We start from the raw sequence: 12,378 nt of genomic DNA, 5'->3' as shown, positions 1-12,378 counted from the left end.
GCCCCGCGGCCTTCCCGGGGCGGCGCGGCCTCTTCCGGCCTGCGGGAGGGCGGGGCCGGGCGCTCAGGCAGGCGGGCCGGCCGGTGGTGCGAGCGTCCGGGGCCAGCGCTCCGCCGCCGGCCGGCCGGCCATGCTCATCACGCTGTGCTACCTGTACCTGTGGGCGCGCTGGGGGCGCCGGCCGGCCGCTCTCGTGCGCACCACGGTGCAGCGGCTGCGCGCCTCGCGCTGCTCCTTCACCTTCTGCGGCGCCGCCGCGCAGCCCCGGGACGCCCGCGTGTGCCTGAGCCGCGGCGGCCGCGTCTTCTGCGTCGGCGAGAGCCAGGTGGGCGGGCGCGGGGCGCCGCGGGGCGCGGCCCGGCGGGGGGCGGGGGCGGGGCCGGGCGGGTTGGGGGGCGCGAGGGCGGGGCCGGCCGGGGGCGCGGCCTCCGGTCCGCCCAAAGCCGGAAGCGCCCCCGGGGCCCCGCGCCGTCCCTGTTCCCGGGCTGTGCACCTCGGCGGCTCTCTCCGCGAGGCCCTGAGGCCGCGGGCTTGGGCTCCCGGGAGGGCCAGATTCCGGGGCTCCACTGCGTGCGGTGCCCGCGGGAGCCTGCAGAAGAGGACCGAAGGCGGAAACTGTGACATGCAATCTGGTCGCCTCTCCACGAGGTGCCGGCGCAAGTGTATGGACGCCTGGCTCCTGGCATGTACCCGTGTGTCTGTGCGATGTGGATTAGCACCTGAGCAGTGCTCACCTGGAGCCTCTTTCCTGACACCCTCTCTTGCCTACACTGTAGGCTGGAGTTTGGTTGAACCTGGTTTTAGAGAAAGACAGCAAATCCTCAGCTTTCTGTCAGGTATTTCCCAGGTGACAAAACACTGCCCTGTCCCCGGCTCCTGCCAGTTGCGTCTTTTGCCAACCGGGGCACCTGCTGATTATCTTTGCATCTTTATGGTTTCGTTTTGCGTTGTTTTGCCTTCCGGCCCAATATTTAACCTGGTGGCTACAAGTTCAGCGGGCTGTCACCCACTGTGTAACCTGGGGTGGCCGTTTAATCTCTGCAAAAGCTCTGCTATCTTTCTGTAAAAGGAAACAATAGTTCCTTCCACTCAGCTACTGGAAATGGGCTTCAAGGTCCAGTTCTGATCAAATTTCCGTTGATATCGCTGACATTTTTTTCATTCACATTTAAGTTTTTTGCTCTTAATCGGTTTCTTGCCCTTCTTCCTTCTGGAAAGTTGCATCACTCTTAGTACTGAAACGAGATCTTTGTGTGTAAAACTACACACCCTGTGGGAATTAAAATCCATTATCTCAGGTTTGACTATTTTGTTGAAATTAGGTTTAGGTTTGAGAGTATACTTAGATGTTAAAAATCAAAAATAGCCATCCTTTTTGGTATATTATATAGCACAGAATTTGAGTAATTATTTTGTCAGTTCTAAGAAGGTGCTTATCTAATATCGCAGATTTGAGGGGGAGATGTCCGTTCATATTACATACAAAGTACTCCTTAGTGAGGGAGGGCTTAATTCTTTCAAGGAACCCTTACTGAGAAAGATGATAAAATAAGGAAAATTGAGGAGTGGGTTTTTCTATGGTAGTGGTTTCCAAACTGGATTCAGTCACCTAAAAAATAATCGCTAAGAGGTTTAGATTAGAGAAGTTTTGTACATTCGAAAGTAATGAGATGCAAATATGTTTAATTTTCTTGGAAGATAGTTTTACTTTTGCACATCTGCATGACTTCATTGGTCTTCTGTTAACTTTGATAGCTGTAACTAAAGCCTGTCAGCCCTCGCTGACTGCTCCAGCTTGGCGTACGGGCATCTGGGCCAGACCAGCCGTAGGCTTTCAGGGGTTTTGTAATTTGCTGTGTCCTGCTCTTTGCACAGTTAACTTTGCTTCACCTTAGAGCTTTGCCCAGATACCAGTGTTTCACAGAGATGTCGCTGAATTTCCAGACTAGATGGGACCAGCCAGCTCTGTGTCCTCATAGACATTAAATCACACTTCATATTTCCAATTTTTATCTCTTTCTCTCTAGGAACTGAATCTGTTTAGCTTAGCAGATTGACCTGTAATTGGCACTCGGTATTTCAATGGATGAAGTGTTCAGTGGTTGTTGGGTTTACGCTCTGATATTTGAAGCCTGTAATTGGAAAGCTTGACTATTTTGTGTTTAGCTACTGTTATTTTAAGGTTTAAAATACCGTGGTGGGGGGCGTGGGGTGGGTGTAGCTCAGCGGTACAGTGATAGAGCATATGCTCAGTATGCATAAGGTCCTGGGTTCAATCCCCAGTACCTCCATTTAAAAGAAGAAACACTGCTGATGATTTGGTTGAGTACATACCTTATTGTCAGTCTGCGAGGACTGAAGTAGCTTTACAGGACTGAATCTTCTGCCTGTGCTGTTTCCATATTTTATATATTTAAATTTAGATGCATAAATACTGAATGTGTATATTTATATAATCGAAGCTCCCACAAGAATTGGTAAGTATAACCGAAGATAGTTTATACAAACTGGAAATTTTAAGCCGTTTGTTTAATATACATATTTTCTATGAGTAAAGTTGGACAATCTGTTTTTTATTTTTAACTGTTAAGTTGATAATTATGTTTAGCCATAGGAGGAGTTTTTTCTCCCTCAAATTTTCATTCATTAATTAGTTCAAAAGATATTTATTAAGCTTCTTTTTTTGTGTCAGGTTACCAGGCTGGGTGAAAACACCTTCTGATCTTCCCAACAAGGGCAGATTTGAACTGATAAGCTCTGGATCTTGACCCAAATACCTGTTTTTGGTGGGGCAGTAATGATAGGGATCCCACCTGCAGCCTTAGATTTCAGCTTTTTCTGCTCTGGATGTGCCTTGCTTTTAGTGGCTTAGAGCTTTTCAAGATTAATATGCAGTCCTGTTAGATTTCAGGAGGAGAGCAGAGGTTAGTGGACGCATCCAATTTGCTAACCAATCTTGATGTAATGGATGGAGGGAACGGAAGCCCAGCTCTTCAGGTGTCTGTCAGTAACAGGCTTCTGCTGACTGGCATGCCCTTCGGAGGTGCCTCATCTTTAAATGTGCTTCCTGGTGGTCATTTGGAAAGCTCCTACGTGCTCTCAGCAGTAGGGAAAGGGGGGAATAACTTTCAGAATTAATTGCTTGATAACAAACATCTAGAGGTGTTAAAGTTGCCATGAGTCATTGAGGGATGTTGCAGCTGTTTAAATGGTCACAGTTCAACAACAACAACAAAAAAATGCAGGATTAATGTGGTCTATAGGAGAGTATCCAGTGACCTTACTCAGATCCCACCTGGAGTGACAGAGGCAGGGGTGTCCTGGGTGTTGATATAAGTGGCCGTTAGGGTTTGAAGTCATATTGAATCCTGCTTTTTTGCATTTCTTTCCCTCTGTCCAGTGCATTGATGACTTGAACAAATGGGCCCTGTTTCTGGTTTCTCCTTTTATACTTGAAGCAGAGCACATAGCATTTGTGACAGAGAGCATTTGGGTGCAAGGCGAGAATTTACAGAGACCATCATCCTCTTCAGACACCGTGAGTACCCTGTTTTTCACTTGTGTGCTGTAATCAAAACTAAATTTGCTTTTTCTTTGATGAGTGCTCTGTCTTGGCCTTTGTGACTCCCTTTCTTTTTGGATATTTTGGGTTAAATAAAAATATATTAGTAACATTACTAATATAGTATTAGTATAATACTGGTATAATGTTAGTAAAAGTACGTTGACCCATTTCCTTTTACCTTTTCAATGTGGTTGCTAGATTTAAAGCTACCTGTGTTTTAAGTTGTGTTTTTGACTCACGTTATGTTATTGGGCAGCGCTGCTCATGTCTCTCCCCAGGTCGTCTGGTCCATCCCCACAGCTTCTTGCTTTTACAATCAGTGGATTTATATCCCCATGTACTTCCTAGACCTCTTACCCTAAGTATTCTGAAAGCCTTTCAAACTCAATAACATGTCCCAAACTGGTTGTTTATGTTTCTCTGCTGGGTTTTCCTCTTGATGGCCAGAATTATGTTTCTGGACACAAATCCAGTGGCGACACGCTCTTGCTTCAGCTTTCAATGGACGCCTTCTCAGCAGATGCCGTCACCCTTGGGGCTCAAGGAAGTCTGACCCTGACCCCTCCTTGTAGGCTGCTTCTGCTTGCTGTCTGTCATGAATCCTTTCTGCCTTCACTCCCCTGCCGTGTGTTCCCCGCCTGCTACGTGGCTAATCCAGGAGGGGTTTTGCTGATGACAGCCACAGTCACTGGACCTCCATCTCAAAAACACTGTCTTTAAGATGTTTCATTGGGATGAATGAAAAAGGAGAGGAGTAAGACTAGAAATAATTGACTAGAATTGAAGGTGGACTGAAGTGAGAGTTAAGAGGTAGGGGAAGCCACAGGAGAGCAGGAAACCGTGTTTGGGGCTCAGAAGGGGGCCCAGGATTTGGCAGGGGGCCTGAGAGTAGCCCAGTGTGCTTCGGCAGTGCTTTCACCTGCAGGTTCCTAATGTTTTATTTAGCCTTACATGTACTTATGGTAATAGTAATACCATTTTTTGAGCCCCTGTTAGGCTAGGGAGAGGTACCCTACAGGAGAAGTGAGGAGGGGTCATCTGCTGCAGGGGTGGGAGCCAGGCCTGAGCACGCAGCAGGTTCAGGGCCATCCCCCTTAAGGGAGGTGCTGGGGATTGAACCCAGGACCTCATGCATGTCCCAGCTTGCACTCTACCACTGATCTATACCCCCTACCCCACATTTGCTTCTTTCAACATCACACCCGCTGGAGGACGACCACCTCATTCTGCAGTGTCATCACCTCACTGAAGAGGGTGGTGTGGTCCTTCTTGGTGAGGAAGTTGGTGTCTCAGGAGGTGACAGTGCCCACCAGCTTGCTGCCCCTGGTGCCCGTCTCAGTGATGGGGAGGCCAGAGACACCATGCTGAATCTTGGCCTACATCCAGCACATTGCCCGTGGTGTGTGAGGGGCTTGGCACCATGGGGTCTGTGATGGAGCCCAGCTCATAATTCTTGACCTTCACACCTCGTTGGCCTGGAACTCTGGGGGACAGTTGTGAATGGAACCAAGACTACCCATCAGAGCCATTGCGTTAGCCAGTCAGCCTCTGTCTCAGTTTTTGTGGGGCAGGAGATCAGCCTGATAGTCTGAGTCAGGGCTGAAGTCAGCTTCATCACATCAGCTGTGACGTCTATGAATCCTGGGAGGTTCAGGAAGTCATTGTAGGTGAGGCCATGGGCGAGGAGCTGCTGGGTGGTGGGTAAGTCCCTCCTCAGGCAGGTGGCTGGGGCCCTGCAGGTCAGGAGACTTGATACCTGATGTAAACACCTGCTACCTTGGTCCTTGCTCGAGGGTAATTTTTGTATTGCCGAAGAGTCTATTCAGAAACCTGCTTTTTGTTTAAAATAATGTTTTTCAATTTATTAAAATTATAAATTAAAGGATCAGTTAGGTTGAATCATGAAATTTTTGATATTTGGTATTTTTTTTTTAAAACCTTATAAAGAGTCCGTTTCATTTGGTAGCCTAATAGTTCTTCTGTGGGCTTTTAAATACAGCTTACCATTCTTAGAAGTTTAGGAAGTATTTGTGATCACTTTTAAGGGAATTTTTTTTTTAACTGGAGATACTAGGGACTGAACCCAGGACCTCATGCATGCGGAGCATGCGCCCTACCACTGAGCTGTCCCCCCTGACCCCCCATCCCACCCCGGGAATTTTTGAATAATATTTATCCTGTTTACAAACTTGAATATCAAACATTTTGTTTTTGGACTCTAGGTGCATAGACTTGGGTGAATCATCATCCTTGGTCAAAATGCTCTCTCATCATTGGTCCATGCGTGGCCCTCTTTCAGTCATGGATTTGAAATTACATGATAAATAGCCGTGAACTCACCACTCAGTGTGGAAACTAGGAGTGTTCCTGTGTGTACCCCACAGAGCGTATACACTTGTTCTGCGTCGCCTGCTCCCACTTTCCTCCCTACCCGCCCCTGTTTTCTTTTTAGGTATATAAGTTGTCTGAATGAACAAACACCACCTTTCTGAGCACTTACATAATTCCTATAAATTATTAAACTTATAAATGTAGTAAGCTTGATGTTTTCTTATATATATTCTAATATGATGTCTGTTTAGTAAGATTTCAACTTAAAACCAAAGCCAAGTTTAAAAAAAATACTGCAGTTACATAAAATACCACAGAAGCACAGATTTCTTTTTAACACAAAAATGTGACTGCTGTGCTCTTAGTTTCCCAAGTCATTGTTACTTAATACACATCTTTATATGTGTAGCATTTTAAAGAACATAGTTACTGTATAATATAGGTACGGGCTAGGCTGCTGTAACAAAGAGACCCAGAACCACTGTGGCTCAAACTGCTAGAAGTCTACTCCTCTCTTGGGGAGGTGGTCCTGCTCTGTAAGGCCATCCAGGGGCCTGTTCTATTCTGGCCAGGATGAGGCCGGAGGGAAAGATGGGGCTGGAGTGTTACTTGGGAAACCACCTTGATGCAGTGGGAACTTCTAAGAACACTGCCAGGCAGGCTATCCCAGTGGTCACAGAAGAGAGAGGCTTGCAGACCAAGTTAAGATGTGCAAATAGCACAGTTTATTAAATCAATTCAAAATGTACAGCAAGAAGCAGACAGAGAGTTCTGTGGTCAGTTAACACTTAGGATGGGGTTCCCGAGGGATGGAAGGACTGCACACCTGAATCCTGAGCTATGCAGTGGCCGCACATCCTGCCTGTCTCCTGCACCAGCATCCCTGCTAAGGGTGTGGTTATAAGGATCAGGGTTGAGGTTAAATAGGGGGCTCAGGAGGTGGAGGATGCCTGTGGTCAGCCCATACTCACTCTGTTGGAGAGACTGGGACACATATGCCTGGAAGAGCTGTGATTTGCCAGGGAGCTGCAGCGAAGCTGTGCGTTTTACCTGTGTTTCTAGGTAGGATATAGGTAGGGGCCCTAATGAGTGGCTGATTTAGGGATGACAACTGTCATTCTGGAGGTGGCATGATTTGTGTCTTACTAATATCTAAAGATTTACTAGGTCCACCCATGACTTTGTGCCTAGGAGGAACGCTCTCTTTCGTTCTGTTTTTCTGTGTTCACCATTTGTTTGTTCCATTTGTTTCACTTTTCTTTAGTGTGTCTTAAAAGTTACTGACTCAATACATCTATGAGCTTCATCCATGCTGTTTGTTTTTGTTTTCTTTGCAGCAAAATTGAATGTTCTTTCATGGTATGGCACATACATGTGATACATAGATCAAAAAGGTTTATATGTACTTGTTGGTAATTTGGACTTTTTAGCCAAATTTTTTTTCTTTTTTTTCTTTCAAGCAGGATGAGCAGTTTTGTGTGTTAGAAAGACCACAATTTAGGCAGATTGGAGACCAGTCCGAGGGAGGCAAAACTGGACAGAGTGTACTTCATGTGGGGGCAGAGACTCGCCTTGAAGCATAGTGGTAGCAGGAAGGGGGAGGCAGAGACAGATAAGCTTTTTATGAGATGATGAGGGATTTGGGGAGGATGGCGGATCATTCCTGGTGACAGGGACCATGGTGGGAAGGGCTGGTGGAGGGGCCCCTATAAAGAATGCAGTCTTGCACATTGTTTTAGTGAGCTTTGCTGAAATAGCAGATGGCCTCAGAATTTCAATGGCTTCTAACAGCAAATCTTTGTTTTGTGCTCATGTTACCAGCAGGCTCAGCAGGTTTGCTGCTGCCGCTTCAAGCCATGGCTGCTGCGGGCTCTGCTCTGTGCATCTTTCTAGTGCAGGGACCAGGCCAAGAGGGCGTGTCCATCTTTGGACATGCAGTTCTCCCTCAGAGGGGAGAAGAGACCTAGCCAAGATTCAGTGTGGTAGGTTTATGATGGCTGCAAATTCCTTCCTCTTACTGAGAGGTGGAGGGTTGTACCCTTCCCTGGAATCGAGGCTCAGCTTAGTGATTTGTTTATCTGATAGGTGGGAGAGACATTCTGGGACTTCCTAGGCTACGTCATGAGAAACCTTGCAGCTTCTGCCTGGGCTCTCGGAATGCAGCTCCCGTGCTGTGAGGCAGCTCAAGCTGCCCCGTGGCGAGGTTCCCACAAAGACCTGAGGTCCTCAGCGGACAGTCCTAGCCGAGGTCCCAGCTGGTAGGCAGCTCTACCCTGCCAGCTGTGTGAGGAAGTGGATCGTCCAGGCCCAGCTGAGCCCCACCTAGCAGATTGCCCTTTGGAGCAGGGTTGAGTTGTCTTTGTAAAGCTCTGTCTGTCCAAACTGAGATTGTGAGCAAAATAAATGATTGGTGTAAGCCATTACGTTTTTGGGTGGTTTACTATGCAGCAGGGGGTAACAGAACACTTGGGATGTCTGTTAAAACTTCTGCTCTTCCTCAGCTTACCTGCACCAGTGGGGCAGGGAGATGGAGTGGGCAGTGAATCATTATGGATGCTAAGATGGTACACTGTAGACACTGGGCCTCAGGTGCTTATGGGGCATCTAAAGAACACACACAATATAAAAGGTTATGACAACAAGGATATTCCTAATGCTTTCTGATTAGCTCTCAGTTACTCAGAAAACTAGACCACCTTTTTCCTTGAGTGTCTGGTCAGTCACGGTTTTGCAGAACCACCTTAGGTCTCTCCTGGCTCAGTTTATCGTTTCAGTTCTTGCTTACTGTGGACTTGCCGTATTCCTCATGTTGTCATTGATTTTCCAATATCCTTCTCTTAAAAGCGTAAAGGGCATATTATCTTTTTAAATACTAGAGAGTGAAAATGAATTCTGTAGTACTCCAGTATCCTTTCTGTTTCCAAACCCAAAAGGCAGTGAGGATAACCGAAAGTCAGAAATAACCTCTTCCCCTTACTTTTATAGTTTCAGATTCTTCACATCTCTGTGTGTCTAGCCCTCCTTCATCCAATTCATTACTAGATGTTTAAAAAAACCTAACATGCAATTAAGTTAATTTGGAAGAGCAAAAACAACAGCCAAAAAATTAGCAGTGTTGATGATCTGACATTGATCTTACCCAGGGTAACTGATGGTAACTTGTATTTGTCTGGGTTCTCTTGAGAAACAACATATAGGGTGTGTGTGTGTGTGTGTTTAAAATATATATATATCTAATATACATATATATGGGAGGGGGAAGAGGAGAGAGAGAGAAAGAAAAAAAAAAAGATTTATTTTAAGGAAATGGCTCACATGATTGTGGAGTCTGGTGAGTCCAAAATCTGCAGGGCAGGTTGGAGGCTGGACACCCAGGGAAGAGTAGATGTTGCATCTTGAGTCTGAAGGCAGTCTGGAGCAGAATTCCCTCTTCCTTGGGGAACCTCGGTGTTTTTCTTATAAGGCCTTCAACTGATTAGACAAGGCTCACCCACATTGTGGAGGATAATCTGCTTTACTCAAAGTTTATCATTTTAAATGTTAATCACATCTAAGGCGCAGCTTCACAGTCACCTCTGGACTGATATTTGGCCAAATATCTGGGTACTATGGCCTAGCCGAGTTGGCCCCAAAGATTAACCATCACCTAAGTGGTTGTTGAGATTTCTGTTCCCCCATTTGGTGTAGAACTTCAGTTCAGCATCTGCTGCAGTCAGGCTGAAGAGAATTTAACCTAGTGCCTCTAGTCCCAGGGCCCCCTTCCTCATGCACATGTGGAGTTAAGTGGAGCAGACACTGCACTGCCTGCTGTAATCCAGGCAGCCTCAAGTCAGGAGCTTCGGCTATGGAAGGGCTTTCTGCCCACTGCTCCTGAGAGGGAATCCCTTTGTTTGGGGCTGACCAGGGTCTTCCATGGCTTTGATTTTTAGGAGTAAGTCTTTTGCTTGACTTTCCCTTTCTTTCTCTGCCCCTTTGTCTCCATCTCGAAATGCAAATAGGAGTGCCCTGTTTGCTTTTGGCCACCGGACAGCAAACACCCTGGACGAATTCTGGTGCCAGTGTGGCTGGGCTTTGATCAGGGCCGCAGCGCTGCTTGGAGGCGTTTGCATGGTCTGTGGCTCATGGACCACGTTCCTAGAAAAAGGAAATGCACTTAGGTGAGGAAGCAGCTGGCCAGTTGAGAAACGTGATCTGGCCCGGGTGTCTGTTGTTCTCGAGCCCCCTCCTGCTCTGCCCTGCCCTTTGCTTTGTTTATCTCCTGCTTCCCTCCTCCTGGGTATGAGGATTTCATTGCTGGCTCCTTTTACGCTGAGTGTTTCCTCTGAGGCACAGCCCCATGCCTGCCCTGCTACAGCAGGGTGCTAAATCAACGCCTGAACAACTAGATTCTGGGCTGGGTCTCAGCTGGCTGAGCATTTCCCCTGGTCCTTTGATTGCTGGCAGTAGCGCTGAGAACAAAGATGCTTTTAGCCTCATGCAGGAGGTTGCACCGATCCTTTTCAGGTTTCCCATTCACCCTCATCTGAAAAGTCAGCTCCTGCCAAGGGATTGGTTTATCTTCTCATCCTCCAGAGCTGACATCCTTCCTGCATTCTCAAAGCTGGAAATCAATGAAATATCTGTCTGAATCGTAAACTTCAACTCTTCATCTTGGATCAAAGGTGTCATGTTTGAAATGCAGAGTCCTCCTGAAACACTGGTCAGGCTCGACCCTCCAGGCAAATCCTGCTCCCTCTGGCTGTGTGTCTGGGAGGAGGTGTGAGAAGTACGTGGTAAAAGGGAGGGAAGGCTACAAGTGGAGCTAAGAGAAAATTCTGAGGTTTCTCTTTCTCCAAATATTCTAGATTGATTAGTGATTTTCAACCTTTTGACCATAAAGACTTGCATTTATTATTTTTCTCTCTAAGACAGTGTTTCTCAACTTTAAAAATTATTGTTTGCCTAAGGAGAAAAATTCAGTTTGAATTTTCTTTAAGGAGAGAAATGAAATACTAAGGAATAAAGATTTTGTAGGGTAGGGTTGAATTTTAGAGGATTCGACTCTTTTCTTTTTCTTTTTAAGATTAAAATAGAATTCACATACCATGAACCATATGTAGTTACAATTCAGTAGTTGTGTGGTCATCACCACTACTTATTTCTGGAACACTTCCAATGCCCCCAAAAGAAACTGTACCTGTCAGCAGTCACTCTGCAGTCCTCCTTCCTAATGCTATAGATTTATCTGTTTTGGATATTTCATATAAACTGAATCATACAGTATTTCACCTTTAGTTATTGGCTTCCTTGACTTAGCATAGTGTATTCAAGATTCATCTACATTGTAATGTGTGGCAGTTTCATGGCTGAATAATATTCCACTGTATGGATATACATGTTTGATTTATCCATTTGTCTGTTGATGGACATTTGGGTTGTTTCCGCTCTGGCTGATATGAATAAAGCTTCTATGAACACGTGTGTACAAGTTTTGTGTTTAGACATAAGTGTTTAGTTCCCTTAGATATATACCTAGGAGAAGAATTTCTACCCCTAGGGTCATCTGACAACTCTGTTTAACTTTTTAGGAACTGTTGAACTCTTTTCCAAGGAGGATACACCATTTTACATTTCTACCAGCAGTTATTAGGGTTCTAGTTTAACCACATTCTCAACATTTGTTACTGTCTATCTTTTTGATGATAGCCATCCTAGTAGAAGATGAAGTATCTCATTGTGATTTTGATTGTATTTCCTTTATCCAGTGATTTTTGAGCATCTTTTCAAGTGCTTATTGCCACTTGTATATTTTCTTTGGAGAAATGTCTTTTAAGATCCTTTTCCCATTTTTAAATTGGGTATTTTTAAAATTGGGTATTTGTCTTTTTATTGTTGAGTTGTGAGGATTCTTTATGTATTACAGACACAAATCTCTTATCAGATACATGATTTGCAAATATTTCTCCCATTTTGTGAATTGTCTTTTCACTTTCTTGAAAGTGTTCTTTGAAGCTCAAAGTACTTTTGATGAAGTCCAATTTGTCTATTTTTTTCTTTTGTTGCTTGTACTTTTGGTCTCTTATCTGAGAAACCAGTGCCTGATCCAAGGTCATGACGATTTACGCCTATGTTTTCTTCTAAGAGTTTTGGAGTTTTCGCTCTTCTATTGAGGATTTGATCCCATTTGAGTTAATTTTTATACCTGGTAATACATGGTATGAGATAGGGGTCCATCTTCATTCTTTTGCATGTGGATATCCAGTTGTACCAGCACCATTTGTTGAAAAGATTATTCTTTCCCCTGAGAATTATCTTGGCGACCCTGTCCAAAATCAGTTGTCTACAAATGCATCTGTTTATTTCTATACTCCCAGCTCTACTCCATTGATCTATATGTCTATCTTTATGCCAGTTGGACCTTGACTTTTAAACCTCAGGCTTCCTGGATGAGCAAATATGCTTAGGGCAGAAGTGACTTGGCTTGTGGGAATTCCCCTTACCTC

The 12,378-nt window shown here is 45.4% G+C and overlaps 1 protein-coding gene across 2 annotated transcripts in view; it reads left to right on the top strand.

Moving 5' to 3' along the window:
• The first annotated feature begins 81 nt into the window (after window positions 1–81).
• The window catches only part of HLCS (holocarboxylase synthetase), a 173,428-nt gene continuing 161,131 nt past the window's right edge, over window positions 82–12,378 (top strand). The window contains exons 1-2 of one of the 2 annotated variants that reach the window (XM_064475818.1): window positions 82–325; window positions 3,401–3,538. In XM_064475818.1, coding sequence (XP_064331888.1) covers window positions 131–325; window positions 3,401–3,538 — 333 coding nt within the window. In that variant the 5' untranslated portion in view covers window positions 82–130. Of the gene's footprint in view, window positions 326–454; window positions 848–3,400; window positions 3,539–12,378 lie in introns of those variants that run through there. The other variant, XM_064475813.1, reaches the window with a different exon arrangement.

This window comes from Camelus dromedarius, chromosome 2 (genome assembly GCF_036321535.1).
Source record: "Camelus dromedarius isolate mCamDro1 chromosome 2, mCamDro1.pat, whole genome shotgun sequence".
Taxonomy (NCBI): domain Eukaryota; kingdom Metazoa; phylum Chordata; class Mammalia; order Artiodactyla; family Camelidae; genus Camelus; species Camelus dromedarius.
This window is presented reverse-complemented; position numbering and strand designations above follow the sequence as displayed.